Source organism: Oxyura jamaicensis (assembly GCF_011077185.1).
Source record: "Oxyura jamaicensis isolate SHBP4307 breed ruddy duck chromosome 5 unlocalized genomic scaffold, BPBGC_Ojam_1.0 oxy5_random_OJ71259, whole genome shotgun sequence".
NCBI lineage: Eukaryota > Metazoa > Chordata > Aves > Anseriformes > Anatidae > Oxyura > Oxyura jamaicensis.
In genome coordinates, this window is record NW_023303931.1 from 1 (window position 1) to 13,632 (window position 13,632).

General features: G+C 67.6%; 2 protein-coding genes across 2 annotated transcripts; one reads left to right on the forward strand and one right to left on the reverse strand.

The window, feature by feature from the left end:
- The first annotated feature begins 6 nt into the window (after nt 1-6).
- On the forward strand, nt 7-9,781 carry PITPNM1 (phosphatidylinositol transfer protein membrane associated 1). The gene is made up of 24 exons (XM_035311586.1): nt 7-172; nt 713-927; nt 1,005-1,126; nt 2,944-3,165; nt 3,266-3,580; nt 3,729-3,824; nt 3,972-4,079; nt 4,171-4,232; nt 4,317-4,561; nt 4,770-4,959; nt 5,062-5,169; nt 5,257-5,396; nt 5,550-5,728; nt 6,113-6,283; nt 6,373-6,522; nt 6,678-6,826; nt 6,900-7,010; nt 7,275-7,391; nt 7,617-7,765; nt 7,895-8,044; nt 8,315-8,498; nt 8,739-8,867; nt 8,956-9,331; nt 9,366-9,781. The coding sequence occupies exons 1-23, from the start codon at nt 95-97 to the stop codon at nt 9,220-9,222; spliced, it is 3,657 nt and encodes a 1,218-aa protein (XP_035167477.1). The 5' UTR covers nt 7-94; the 3' UTR covers nt 9,223-9,331; nt 9,366-9,781.
- A 685-nt stretch (nt 9,782-10,466) lies between these two features.
- Nucleotides 10,467-12,931, reverse strand: AIP (aryl hydrocarbon receptor interacting protein). Its single transcript, XM_035311587.1, has 6 exons — nt 12,771-12,931; nt 12,481-12,660; nt 11,996-12,184; nt 11,676-11,852; nt 11,443-11,584; nt 10,467-11,339 (listed from the first exon to the last, which is right to left on the reverse strand). The coding sequence occupies exons 1-6, from the start codon at nt 12,867-12,869 to the stop codon at nt 11,134-11,136; spliced, it is 993 nt and encodes a 330-aa protein (XP_035167478.1). The 5' UTR covers nt 12,870-12,931; the 3' UTR covers nt 10,467-11,133.
- Between the last annotated feature and the right edge of the window lie 701 nt (nt 12,932-13,632).

The window sequence follows — 13,632 nt, forward strand, 5'->3', positions numbered from 1 at the left end:
CGTGCGGGCCGGGCCGGGCCGGGCCGGGCCGGGGCCGGGGCCGGGGCCGGGGCCGGTCTGACGGCGGTGCCCGCAGGCGCTGCCCCCCGCCGCCATGCTCATCAAGGAGTACCACATCCTGCTGCCCATGAGCCTGGAGGAGTACCAGGTGGCTCAGCTCTACATGATCCAGGTGCGGCCGGGCCCGGCGGGGAGGGCACCGGCACCGTGTGGGGACACCGGGACGGCACCGAGATGGGGGCCGGGGGGGGGCCGGGACCGTGTGGGGACACAGGGATAGTGCCAAGATGAGGGTCCGGGGCGACACCGGGACCGTGTGGGGACACCGGGATGGCACCGAGATGGGGGCCGGGGGGGTCTTGGGGGACACCGGGATCGTGTGGGGACAATGGGGCAGCACCGAGATGGGTGCTGGGGGGGCAGGGGGGACCGGGGGGACACCGGTGCTGTGTGGGGACACCGGGACAGTGCCAGGATGGGGGTCTTGGGGGGTTGGGGGGAACACCGGTGCCGTGTGGGGATACGGGGACAGCACCGAGATGGGGGGCCGGGGGGGGGGGGGGGGGGGGGGGCGCGGGGCCCCGCCCGGGGGGCCCCCCGGCGCCGCGGGGGGGCGGAGGGGGTTTGTGGTTGGGGAAGGATGTGGGGGACCTGCGTGCGGTGAGGTGCTGGGTTTTGGGGTGTGGGGGCTTACCCAGCCCTCGCCCCGCAGAAGAAGAGCCGGGAGGAATCGAGCGGCGAGGGCAGCGGGGTGGAGATCCTGGCCAACCGGCCCTACAGCGATGGCCCCGGCGGCAGCGGCCAGTACACCCACAAGATCTACCACGTGGGCTCGCACATCCCCAGCTGGTTTCGGGCCCTGCTGCCCAAGGCTGCGCTGCAGGTGGAGGAGGAGTCCTGGAACGCCTACCCCTACACCCGCACCAGGTGGGACCTCGGGGGGAACGCGGGCTGGGCTTTCGGGGTGCCTGCCGGGCTCAGCCCCAGCCTTGCACCTCCCGCAGGTACACCTGTCCCTTTGTGGAGAAGTTCTCCATCGAGATCGAGACGTATTACCGGCCAGATGGAGGCCAGCAGACCAATGTCTTCAACCTGAGCGCAGCTGAGAAGAGGCAGAGGATTTTGGGTGCGTAAGGCAGGGGTGCTGTCGCCACAGCCTAGCAGCATCCAACGCCTGCCGGGGTCCCCGTGCAGCTCTCCTGGGGCTGGCTGCACCGCAGAGCCCCAGGGGTTCAGCCTCTCACCGGGCAGCCCAGCGAGAGGCTCAGTGCCTGCAACGCGATGGGTTTTGCTCCCTCCTCTGGCCCTTGTGTCATGGGAGCAATCTGGGGGGGGGGGACGGACCCTGAAAGGAGAAAGGCACCTGTTCCCCAAGCACCCTGCCCAGTCTGGTGGCAGCACCGTTAAGCAAGAGTCTGTGTTAGAAACATTCTGGGGGATGATTTCATTTCCTGCCCCCTCGCCTTGCCTGTGTGTGTCTTTGTAGCTCTCCCCAGTGCCAGGCTTCTCCCCCGTCCCGTGTGGTCTGGCACAGCTTTGCCCCTCTCGTGGCGTGAGTGGGAACTTGCACCGGGCTCTGGGCAGGGTGTTTTGGATCGCCTGGAGGAGGGGGAGCTGGGAAAGCGTGTCCCCATTTCCCCCCCTCGCTGCCCTGCTTCTCCTGCTCCCCAGAGCTTTGCTGGGCATTGCTCTCTGGTCCCAGCCCCTCTGCGCTGGCTGAGGGCAGAGCTGGGGGTCCAGGGCAGATTCACCCCCCCCGGGGGCAGATTTGTCCCCGCTGCTGCCTGCTCCTGTTCCCGGCGGTGTCGGTGCGGTCGTTTTAGGCACTGGAGTACAGCGCGTCACGCTCTGCTCTTAAAATGGAGGCCTAAAATAGGCACTCGGAGGAAATGATTCATCTGACCTATTTCTCTCATTGGTTCTTGCAGCACTGGGGATGTCCGGCTGGGACGCTGGTGGTGCAGGCCTGGGGGGGACAAATTTTATCCCTGCCACCACCAAGCAGCAACCGGGGCTGAGGGGACAGTGGGCAGGGCACGGCCCCTGCCTGATTTCCCCCCCGGACCCAGTCCCGTGAGCTTCCAGCCCTTCCTCGAGGAGCACGGGGCCGCTGCGGACCCCGGGAGGGATTTTCTTTGCCAGCTCTCGCTCCCAGCCCGGAGTCTTGTAGCGCCTCGGATGTAAAATCCCCTCTCACGTTTCAGAGGGCGGCTGGCAGCAGAGCGAATGCCAGGGCTGCCGGGGCCGAGCTGGCCGCCTTGCCCCGCGAACCGCGCCGATAGCGGTGTCCTCGCGGGTTCCCTCCCAGCAAACAGACCCGCGGGGTTCTTGTGGGAACAACACGGGAATAACGCCGTCCCCGTGCCGTGATCCGAGCTGCTCCACGAGCTCGCTGGGCGCTGCTCTAAGGGCTGGTGCTGGCCCTGCTGCCACGGCACAGGGGGTGTCAGCGGGGACAGACAGCTCCGGGGCTGCGAGGTGTCGCTTTGCTCCTCGCCCCGTTTCTGGGGGAGGCAGCGAGCGGGGCTCCCCGCTGCACCACGCTGCCTGGTTTGGCCTCAATCTCAGCGCCCAGCCCCCTCGTCCCCCGGGTCACCCGAGCCTTCTCCCAGCTGCCAAATCTCCTCGCTAATGCGCCTAAGTGTGTCAGCCCGGCTCCCAGCCCCCCCGTGCCTGCCTGCGCCTCTTGCAGCCGCTCCTCGGGGCGCCGGATCCGGCCCTGGCATGGGGACGGGACGCCTCGAGTGCACCCAAAGGTGCTGTCGAGGTTACAGCCATGGAAGGTGCTCGCTGGCACTGCCAGTGTGAGCGCACGGTGCGTGGAAATAATTTGCAGGGTGCCCCCGGTCCTGTTTTTGTGCGTTTCTCTCCACTTTCCTCCCCTTTTCTTGCTCCTCTGAGCCTTGAGGGGTAACGAGTACCGCTCTCCTTCCTCTCCCCCAGACACCATTGACATCGTGCGTGACCCCATCTCCCCCGGGGAGTACAAGCCCGAGGAGGACCCCAAGCTCTACCACTCGGCCAAGACGGGCCGGGGGCCGCTGGGGGACGACTGGCTGGAGGCGGCCGCCGGCGGGCCCCTGATGTGCGCCTACAAGCTCTGCAAGGTGGAGTTCCGCTACTGGGGGATGCAGTCCAAGATCGAGCAGTTCATCCACGACGTCGGTGAGCGCGGGGCGGGATCAGCGCCCTGCCCGCGGGGGGAGCGGGTTTGGGACGCGGGCGCCGGGGCCACGCCGCGCTCGCTCCCCGCTCCCTGTCGCAGGCTTGCGCAAGGTGATGCTGCGCGCCCACCGCCAGGCCTGGTGCTGGCAGGACGAGTGGACAGACCTGACCATGGAGGACATCCGGCAGCTGGAGGAGGAGACGGCGCGGATGCTGGCGCAGAAGATGGCCAAGTGCGGCGAGGCCGAGGAGCCCCCCGCCGCTGGCCCCAGCCTCGAGGGGCGGCCAGAGCCGGGAGCTGCCGGCGGGCAGGAGGGTGCCGAGGCACCGGGCACGTCTGACGCCTCCCCCGACGATACCTTTGCCAAGCAGTGGTCCACGTCTTCCCGCTCTTCCTATTCTTCCCAGCACGGAGGTGAGAGAATGGGTCCTGCGTTGGGTGTGAGCAGGACCCCAGCCTCCCTGGGGACCCTCTTTCCTGGCCCTGGGGTGCAGGAGCAGCAGGGACCTGTGGGGGCTCGCTGCCCCGGGGGCTCTGAGCACTGACCCCGTGCTGGTGGCAGGGGGGGTGTCTCCTCAGAGCCTGTCCGAGTGGCGGATGCAGAACATTGCCCGTGACTCCGAGAACAGCTCCGAGGAGGAGTTTTTCGACGCCCACGGTATGGCGGAGCAGCCCCACGACTTGGGGTTCTGGTGGTGGGGAGCCTGAGCAGGGGCTGCTCCGGGTTTGCCCCACGGGGACCAGCGGGATGCCGGGGTGCGGGCTGCGCTTCGCCCACCCCACGGCCCCATCCCTGCCGCCACAGAGGACCTGTCTGACAGCGACGAAGTCTTTGCGAAGGAGATGACCAAGTGGAGCTCCAACGACTTCTTGGACACGCTGGAGCGGCCGGCAGAGCTGGACGAGGCTCTGGGTGAGCAGGGTGGGCACAGCCTGCCCGGAACTTGGGGGCTGACCCCCGTGTGGACGCCCTGCCTCGGCTCACCCGAGCCACGTGCTCACAGGGGACGGACCCAGCGCTGCCAAGGCAGATGGCGAAGGACTGGCGGCGGCTGGTTTCTCTGAGGTGTGTGCAGCCTCGTCCTGTCCCTCGTGCTCCCCGGCTGGGAACCCGGCGTGGGTGCAGACGGGACCTCTCTCCTTCCTGCAGGGCGGCTCGGCCGAGAGCACGGCGCAGGCGTGCCGGATCCACGCGCTCTTCCTCATCCTCCACAGCGGCAACATCCTGGACCAGGGGGTGGGCGAGCCGGGCTCCAAGCAGGCGGACGTGCAGACGCTGGCGGCCACCTTCGACGCCGTCACCCGCGTCCACTTCCCCGAGGCGCTGGGGCACGTGGCGCTGCGCCTGGTGCCCTGCCCGCCCATCTGCGCCGCTGCCTACGCCCTCGTCTCCAAGTGAGGATGGCGGCACGGCGTGCCGGGGCTGTGGGGTGAGAGGGGGCTTTCCCCACGCAAACCGTTCCCGGGAGGGGACGTGGGGAGGTGATGGGCTCAGAGAGGGGGCTCTTCTTCTCTTGGTGTGGCATCTGGAGAAGCGAGTGTCGTGCGATGGCTTGGGGAGGCCGGGGCAGCCCTGCTCACCCGCTCTCCGTGCCCCTTTCAGGCTCAGCCCCTACAGCCACGACCGGGACAGCCTGTCCAGCAGCCAGGACCACATCCCGCTGGCGGCCCTCCCGTTGCTGGCCACCTCCTCGGGGAGCTACCAGCACGCCGTGGGCACCGTCATCACCCGCGCCAACCAGGCGTACAGCACCTTCCTGCACTCCGGCGAGGGCGCCGGCTTCTGCGGCCAGGTGAGAGGGGCGGGGAGCTCGGGGGAAGCTTCACCCTGGGTTCCAGCTGGGGCTTGGCTCCCACCGGGGACATTTTCGGCCCGGACAGCATGCTGTCCGCAGGTGGTGCTGCTCGGGGACTGCGTTGGAGGCATCCTGGGCTTCGACGCGCTGTGCCAGAGCCGGGCGGGCGCAGGGGGCAGCCGGAGCAGCAGCCGCCGTGGCAGCCTGGTGGGTGCCCGTGTCTTCAGGCCATCGGTGTTGGCAGTGGCTCAGCAGCAGCCAGTCACTCGCTGATATTTTTCTCTCCTCCTGCAGAGCACGGAGCCCATCTCCCCCGAGCTGTGTGGCGGCAGGGACCCGCTGGCTGACGGGGCGGATGGAGCAGCAGGGTCAGGCCAGGCCAGCCCCGAGCCGGGTGTGCAGGGGGACAGCCAGCATCCCAGCTCCTCGTGCAGGTGAGAGCAAGGGGGACAGTCAGCAGCGCCACCCCCTGTCCCCGTGGGAGTGCTAAAGGCATCCAGGCAATCTTACACTCTATGCAAAGGGTGAACGGGGCTGCAGTGGGCACAGCTCTGGCTTTCCCGTGCCCACTGGCTCTGCTGTTGCAGCCTGCAGCCCAGTGAGGCCCCGCTGGAGGCAGAGGCATCGCGAGGCAATTCTGCAGCGCTGGATGGGGCGGAGGGCACCAGTACCCGCCTTGACTTTAAGGTATCCGGCTTCTTCCTCTTCGGCTCCCCGCTGGGGCTGGTGCTCGCGCTGCGCAAGACCGTCATGCCCGCTCTGGATGGTGAGGACCCCCTCTGGCTGCGGTGTGAGCCCCCAGGCCTCCCTGCGGGGCTTGAGCCCTTCTCCTGCGTTGTGTTCCCCCTTGCTCTGTGCAAGTCTGAATCCCCCAGCCCTCCTGAAACAGCTCTGCTTAGGTTTGGGCCCCTTGCGTGCCCTGGCTCTGGGGGTCTTGGTGTTGGCATGTGCCTGAGTGTGCCCCTTCCTGCCCCGTGCCAGCCCAGCCTGTCCCACGGCATCACAGGCTGTCACTGGCATCCCGGGTTTGTCTCCCTAGCCTTTCCTGCCTCTGGGTACTGCTTTCTCCTCCCTGGGCGCCGCGCTCCCCCCTCCTACCCCATCCCTGCCGTGCTCCTGGCAGCCCCGACCCCCTCTCTCTCTGCCCCAGTGGCCCAGCTGCGTCCCGCCTGCGAGCAGATCTACAACCTCTTCCACGCGGCCGACCCCTGCGCCTCCCGCCTGGAGCCCCTCCTGGCCAAAGCCTTCCACGCCGTGCCGCCGCTCAGCGTGCCCCGCTACCAGAAGTACCCCCTGGGCGACGGCACCTCCTCCCTGCTGGGTGAGCGGCCCCGCTGCCGGTCCGGTCCCGGGTTCTTGAGGGGGGTCCCCAGGGGGGCTCTGGGTGGCCTGACTCGGTGCTGCCCTCAGCGGAGGCCCTGCAGATGCACTCTGCCCTCTTCCTGCCCGAGGTGGACCTGGCCGCTCCCCCCACTCCCACCGGCAGCTTCGGGGGCTTCTGGAGGGGCAGCGAGCCTGGAGAGCCCCCCACGCCTGCCAGCACCAGTGAAGTCGTCAAGAGTGAGTGTCATCCCCTGCCCACCCCATCCCAGCACCTCGGCTGGGCACGAGGCACCAGGATGTCCAGGGGTCCTGTGCGGGGCGTGAAATGGGGCCGGGGGAGCAGAGCGGGGTGTGGGATCCCAGGGACGGACTCATGTGAGCTCTCCTGGCAGTCCTGGAGCGCTGGTGGGGCCCGAAGCGCATCGACTACTCGCTGTACTGCCCTGACGCACTGACCGCCTTCCCCACCATCACCCTGCCCCACCTCTTCCACGCCAGCTACTGGGAGTCCTCTGATGTGGTGGCCTTCATCCTGCGCCAGGTACGGCAGGGGCAGCGGGGCGGGCGGCTCGGCCCCCGCGCCGGAGGCTGAGCTGTGCCGTGCCGCCCAGCAGGTGATGGAGAAGGAGGGCCCGCAGCCGGCAGAGAGCGAGGAGAGCTCTATCTACAGCCCCGCCATCCCCCGGGAGAAGTGGCAGCGCAAGCGCACCCAAGTGAAGATCCGGGTACGTACCCCGTGGCCAGCTGCTGGTTTCGGGGCTGCAGCTGCTGGGAACCCAACCCTTTGCCAGGGCAGCCTCGGGATCAGGCTTGGGTGGCCGGGCAGGTCCCTGTCCCTGCGGTGATGCGGCTGTGAAGGTTCGCTGCTGCCTGCTGCGCGGGTGCCACGCTGGTCCCACAGCCTGGCGGGGGCTGCGTGCCAGCTCGGGGGCTCTGGGGTGCCACGCGCAGCCCCAGCGCTGGCTGCTGAGCCCCGCGTGTCCCTGCAGAACGTGACAGCCAACCACCGGGCCAGCGACATCATCGTGTGCGAGGGCAAAGCGCAGGTCCTCAGCGGCCGCTTCATGTACGGCCCCCTGGACGTGGTGACCCTGACTGGGGAGAAGGTACTGCTGGGGCTTGCGGGTGCTGCCGGGGCATCCCTGGGGATGCAGCAAGGGCAGGGATGTGCGGGGGTGGACACGGGGCCGATGTCACCTGCAGCCAAGGGGCAGGGGAAGAGCTGGGGACCAGGACCTTGTAGGATATGGTGGGAGAGCATCGTAGTGAGCTGTGGGTTAGGGAAACAGCAGCTAGCAGGCTCTGTGCTCAGCCCTTTTCCCCTCCCTCAGGTGGATATCTACATCATGACACAGCCGCTCTCGGGGAAGTGGCTGTACTACGGCACCGAGGTGACGAGCGGCAGCGGGCGCCTGACCTTCACCATCCCTCCGGACAAGGCCCTGGCCATCGGCATCTACCCCGTGCGCATGGTGGTCAGGTGAGGTGCGGCCGCGTGCTGCTGGCAGGGACACCTCGGCCACCTTCTTCTCCAGCTCGTTGGGCAGCAGTCTGAGGGCTGAGGGAGGTGACAGAGCAGGCGCCGAGCCTCCTTGCTGTCCTGTCCCAGGGGCGACCACAGCTACGCAGAGGCGTACCTGACGGTGGTGGCGCGGGGCACCGAGTCGGTGGTGTTCAGCATCGACGGCTCCTTCACTGCCAGCGTCTCCATCATGGGCAGCGACCCAAAAGTGCGGGCGGGTGCTGTTGATGTCGTGCGGTAGGTGCTCTTGTTGTGAGGGTAACCGGCCTTTTGTGGTGTGGTGACAAACTGGTCAGGGCGGCGAGGGCATCGGAACCATCCCGGGGATGAGCCTGGGGTGTCTCCCGGCGTGGCAGGACACAGCTCTGCCAGCACTGCTAAGATTCCCACAGAGGACAAGGTTTTGGAGCCAGCGCCCATGCCTGCTCTGTCGGGAGCTGCCCGGTGGCTTCCCACCAGCGGGACTGTGCTCGGGTGGGCTCCCGGCAGCAAGGTGTGTACCCGCAGGCACTGGCAGGACTCGGGCTACATGATCATCTACGTGACGGGGCGCCCCGACATGCAGAAGCACCGCGTGGTGGCCTGGCTCTCCCAGCACAACTTCCCTCACGGCGCCGTCTCCTTCTGCGACGGCCTGACCCACGACCCCCTGAGGCAGAAGGCAGCCTTCCTGCAGAGCCTGCGCACCGAGGTGGGCGAGGGGTGGGGGTGCGGGATTAGGGTGGGCTGAGCTGTAATCCCTGTCCCTCTCCATCCTTGGAGGAGCCACGTGTGGGGATGCTTGGAGCTGGACCAGTAGCGCTGGTACCAGGACCGTGATCTGGGGCACTGACCCGGTGCCCTGGGAGTTGGCCAAGACCAGGGCACACGTGGCTGCTCGGGGGCTGTGGGAAGGGTCTGTCCCTGCCTTACCCCTCCTCTCCGTGGGCAGGCAGAGATCACCATTGTCGCCGGCTACGGCTCCACCAAGGACGTCTCCGTCTACAGCTCCCTGGGGCTGGCGCCGTCGCACATCTACATCGTGGGCCGGGCCGTCAAGAAGTTTCACAACCAGTGCCAGGTACAGGGGCAGGGCTGGGGGCGAGCTGGGGCTGCAGGAGATGCGTGGTGCCCCTGCCGGGGTCTCAGGCTGTCCTCGTGTCCCGCAGTTCCTGTCCGATGGCTACGTAGCCCACCTAGCCCAGCTGGAGGCGGCAGCCCTGGCCCATTCCCCCAAAGGACCCCCCCGGCCCGTGCTGGGCAAAGGCACCTACGGCTGCCCGGCGCCCGTCGACTTCCTCCGCAAGCAGAGCCAGCTCCTGCGCTCGCGGGGCTCCAGCCAGGCGGAGCGGGACGGGGGCCCCCCGCCCGCACCCCCCAGCCTGCCCCGTGCCAAGCCCCGCAGCGTCAGCCTCAAGCTGGAGGGTGAGGAGTGAGCGCGGCGCGGCCCCCGGCGTCTTCCCCCCTCCCCGGACACAGCCTTGATTTCCCAGCCAGGAGCGCCTGGGGCTGGAGCACACGGCGGGCCCTGAGCCGAGAGGAAGGAGAGGAGGGCACCGTGCCCCAAAACCGTGGGGCCCTGTGAGACCGCTCCGAGCTGCTCCAGGGGCAGGAGTGACCCCCTCAGGGCTGAGCACCCCCCTGATACCACCTGCAGCCCCCCCAGCTCTGCCTCCACCCTGCTGCCCCATCCTGGAGGCCCCCCCATCCCTTCTGCAGGGCAGTGCCCTTTGGGGTTTGCCTCCCAGCCAGCTCGGGGGGGCTGGAACGCTGCCCCCCGGGCTCCGGTTCACCGTTCCCTGCCAGGGGTGGGTGGTGACGGGGGGCTGTGGTTGCGCCCTGCGGGCAGCAGCCCCCTCCCCCCGACCGCGTATTTATTTCCGTTCAGTGTTGCAAGTCGTTGGGGGTAGGGGAAGGGCTGGGATTAAAAACAAACAAACAAAAAACGGTTCCTCTGTTCAGTTCATTTCGTTGTGAATAAAGCGCTGTAAAGCAGAGCTGCTGCATGTCTGCTCTGTGCCAGCACGGGGGCCAAGCCTTCCCTCCCCCCCCCTTCAGCCAAACCCTGGCCCCAGGGAGCCACCAACAGCGGGCCTCACGTGGTGCCACACGCGGAGCAGGCAGGTGGCCGCAGGGGCCGGGCCGTAAGCAATTTAGGACGCGTCACAGGGGAATGACTTTGTGTCCCTGCCAGGAAACACAGCCCGGGGCTGGGGGGGGGCTGCCCTGGTGCCCCCAGCTCCGTGTTGTGGCTCAGAGGCCGCCGCAGCAGGCAGCACGTGGCTGCGCAGCAGAGGCGGGCGAGCACGGAGGAGCAGGGCAGAGGACACGCGTCCTTGAGACTCCAGGGTGAGCACCGGGGCCGCTGCCTGCAGGCCGAGCTCTGGGCAGCGAAGGGAAGGGGCTGGCCTGGTGCTTTTCCACCAAGGGGCTGTACCCCTCAGTGTAACACCTGCTTGTGCAAGCTCCCGACTGACGTAGAGCCCTGCAGCCCTACACACGGCAGCAGTACACAACTGACGTGGAGCACTTACCGAACCAAGAAACCGCTCGGTTTTGCAGTGAGGCTGCAGGACCCCAGGAGCGAGGCTCGCCAGGCTCGCTCTCGTGCTCCTGCCCTGCCTGCCACTTTGTTTTACTTGCGTTAACGCTAACAGCAATTTTTCTCAGTGGCCAGATGTCTGTGATGAGTTTCACTTTTCTTTATCTTGGTATTGCATTACCACAGCCTTATATAGATAGCAGTAACAAGCAGTTAGTTTAGATAAAATATTTACGACTGACGTGGCGACGTAGCACAGGAAATGCGGACTCGGGCCGATAGCAGCAGCCGTGAGAAGTGACGACGCAGGATGTGGTGTGCAGTACAGGCACGAAGCGGCGAGAGATGGGGCCCAGGCTGGGCACTGGTGACCCCACGGCCCTGAACAGTTCAGCCAGACCCATGCAGAACGGCGTAGCCCAACGTAAAAGATAAAAATCAATGATCGAATAAAAGAAACATGGAAGAAAGCAGCGGGCTTGAGCTTGTTTCACCCCCTGTAGTCCTTCGCAGTGCCTGGGGCTGCCCGGCACCGTGACGACGAGCACAGTCTAGTGACCGGTCGGGAGATGCACGCTTATATTGCGACTCAACTGTACGTGGCGATTGCTCTGCTCTGAGTAATACTGCGACTTAAGCGTGCTGCTCTATCACCGTGCTGCGCCGAGCTCCCGAGCAGCTTCCCATGACTTCAAATAAGTAAACTTTGTATTAAACATTAATAAACATCGATAAAACATTCCACATGGGGAATATCTAAAAACCTGGTCCGAGAGCGCTGCGCTCTCACACACGGCCACAGGCTCTACTGCGAGAAGATGTCCTTGAAGCGGATCTTGTCCTCCGCGTCCTTCTCGCGCAGGCGCGCTTCCAGGCTCCGCAGCTCCCTGGAGACGACGGGGCGCAGCGAGGGGTCGAGCGCCAGCACCTTGGCGAAGTCAGCCCGCGCCTCTGCCACGTTCCACACCGCCGCGTGGGCCTTGCCCCGCTTGAAGTAGGCCTTGACGTTGTCTGCGGGGAGAGCTGTTGGCTGGGGAGCGTGGGGGCATCCCCGGCACCCCCTCGCCCTGCCAGCACCCATCGCGGCCGGCCGGGCCGGCCCGCGGCTCCTTACCCTCGTACTTGTTGAGGATGGAGGAGCAGTGATCCAGCACCTCGTAGTACTCCTCGCACTGCAGCTTGCACTGGCAGTAGTTTAACAGTAGTGGTGTGATCTTCTGGTCGAGCTCGATCCAGTCCGGAGAGCCAGGCTGTTCCTGACGGATGAAAAGGAGGGGGGAGAGTCCTGCACAGTGGGAGGAACGGGGTCGGGGGGTGGCTGATAGGAGCCGGGGTGTTGAGCCCCACCTTCATCTGCAGGTTCTTGAGGCAGGCAATGGCATCGTAGTATTTGGCCGCTGCCTCCTGCACCTTGCCCTGCCGGTACAGCTCGTTGCCCTCCTTGTGGATCAGGGGTACGGCCTGCAGCTTCTCCTCATCCGTCATGGCCCACGGGTCCTGCTGGTAGGAGCCGGGCTCCTCCACCTGCCAGCACCCCCCTGTCACACGGGTGGCGGCTGCCCCCAGGAGGGGGGAAACCCCGGCACCCTGACCCCCAGGGGGGCAGGGGTGCACGCAAGTGCTCCTCAGCCCCGCGGCGAGCGCGCGCCCGCCGAGCGCGTCCTCACCTTGAGCACCTCGATGTCGAAGATGAGGGGCTGGGGGTTCTTCTGCAGCTCGTCCAGGTCGGGGTAGCCGAGCGAGTAGTGGTCGTGCAGCTGGGCCACGCTGCAGCAGTGCCGCTGCCCCTCCAGCGGGTCCTTCCCCGCCGCGATGTTGCGCAGGCTCTTGGCCACCAGCGGGTACAGCACCACGTGCTGGGGGGGGGAGGGGGGTCAAGGGGGGGGGGGGGGCACCGGGACCTCGCACCCCAGGGAGGGGTGCAACCACCCCGGGGCTGGCCACGCCCCCACCAACAGGCCACGCCCCCCTCAATGACAAACCACGCCCCCAACCGCCGGGCCAAGCACGTTCAGGGAAAAGCCCCGCCCCTCAGCACCAAGCCCCGCCCATCACAGCCAGACCACGCCCCATCCCACCAAGCCCCGCCCCCGTACCTGAAGGCCCCTGCCCACGGGAAGCCCCGCCCCCGGCCCTGAAGCCCCGCCCCCACCTTGGCGTCGCAGCGGAAGCGGGCGCGCTCCCCGGGCCGCATGGTGCGCAGCGCCGCCTCCCAGACGGGCAGCTTGAACTTCTTGCCGGCGATCAGCTCCATCGGCTTCCCGCGGGCCCGGCTGTCGTCCAGCGGCGTCTCCTCCGCCCCGCACCGCAGGGTGCGGTAGTGGAAGGTGGCCTGCGGGCGGGACGCGCCGTCGCCGTGGCAACCGGGCCGGCCTCCTCCGCGCGTCCCTCCCCCCCCCCCCCCCCCCCCCCCCGCCGCCATCCCCGCGGTCCCGGCCCCACCTTGGTGCCGTCGCGGAAGTCGGGCAGCGGCCCGGTGCCCTCCCGCAGCACCTCCTTGTGCACGCCGTCCGCCCGCAGCCGCTCCGCCTGCTGCGCCATCGCGCCGCCGCCTCCGCCCGGCTCCTTCCGGGGGAGCGGGAGGGGACGCGCGGGGAGACGGGCGGCGGCGGCGCCCCCTGGCGGCCGGAGGGCGCAGTGCGGGGGGGGGCGGGCGGGCCTCCTGGGCAGGGGCTGAGCGCGGGGAACAGCCTGGTACTGCCGCTGCTCCCGGGCCGGCCTCCCCACCGGGGCTTGGGGCCGAAGCACGGCCCGGGGCTTTCTGAGCAGCCCGGGAGCCGCAGCCCCTTGGCAGAGCCCGGCCCTGCAGCCGTGGCCCCAGGAGCCCCGGTCCCCAGCGAGCCGTGCCGCCACGCGCTCCTCCTGCAGCGGGGCTGTGCCAGAAGGGCAATGCCCTGTGTCCTGGCCCTGCGTACGGGCAGGGCTTCGATTATGAGCATCTGGCACACAAGAAGCACATGGACACTGCATCGACGGCTGCATCTTAGTGCCCGAGAAGCTGTGCCAGTCCCTTGGGCTCTGACTCGGCTCCGAGCCCCACTGGCAGCATCCCCGCTGCTGCACAAAGCCACGATGCTATCGGCAGCAGTGCAGGTGGCCCAGCAGCTGCGTGCGGTTGGTGCCAACGCCAGGTCCTTGGGAAAGGGAAACGACCCCTATCGTGCCAACACTGCTGGGAGGGCGAGGGGCCATGGGGAAGCACCTGCAGTGAGTGCCCTGTGCCACCGGCCGCTGCAAGGGGCTGGAGATGTCCCTCTTGCATGTGTCGAGGCCAGCACAGGGACCTGATTCTCCCCGGTGACCC

Bases quoted from the DNA above. Each gene is read 5' to 3' on its own strand.
- PITPNM1 (XM_035311586.1), top strand. From the start codon at position 95: ATGCTCATCAAGGAGTACCACATCCTGCTGCCCATGAGCCTGGAGGAG. The intron at 3,825-3,971 runs GTATGGCGGAGC...CTGCCGCCACAG, and splicing joins GGAGTTTTTCGACGCCCACG to AGGACCTGTCTGACAGCGAC. The intron at 5,397-5,549 runs GTGAGAGCAAGG...CTGCTGTTGCAG, and splicing joins CATCCCAGCTCCTCGTGCAG to CCTGCAGCCCAGTGAGGCCC.
- AIP (XM_035311587.1), bottom strand. From the start codon at position 12,869: ATGGCGCAGCAGGCGGAGCGGCTGCGGGCGGACGGCGTGCACAAGGAG. The intron at 12,661-12,770 runs GTGGGGCCGGGA...TCCCGCCCGCAG, and splicing joins ACTTCCGCGACGGCACCAAG to GCCACCTTCCACTACCGCAC. The intron at 11,340-11,442 runs GTAAGGAGCCGC...CTCTCCCCGCAG, and splicing joins CATCCTCAACAAGTACGAGG to ACAACGTCAAGGCCTACTTC.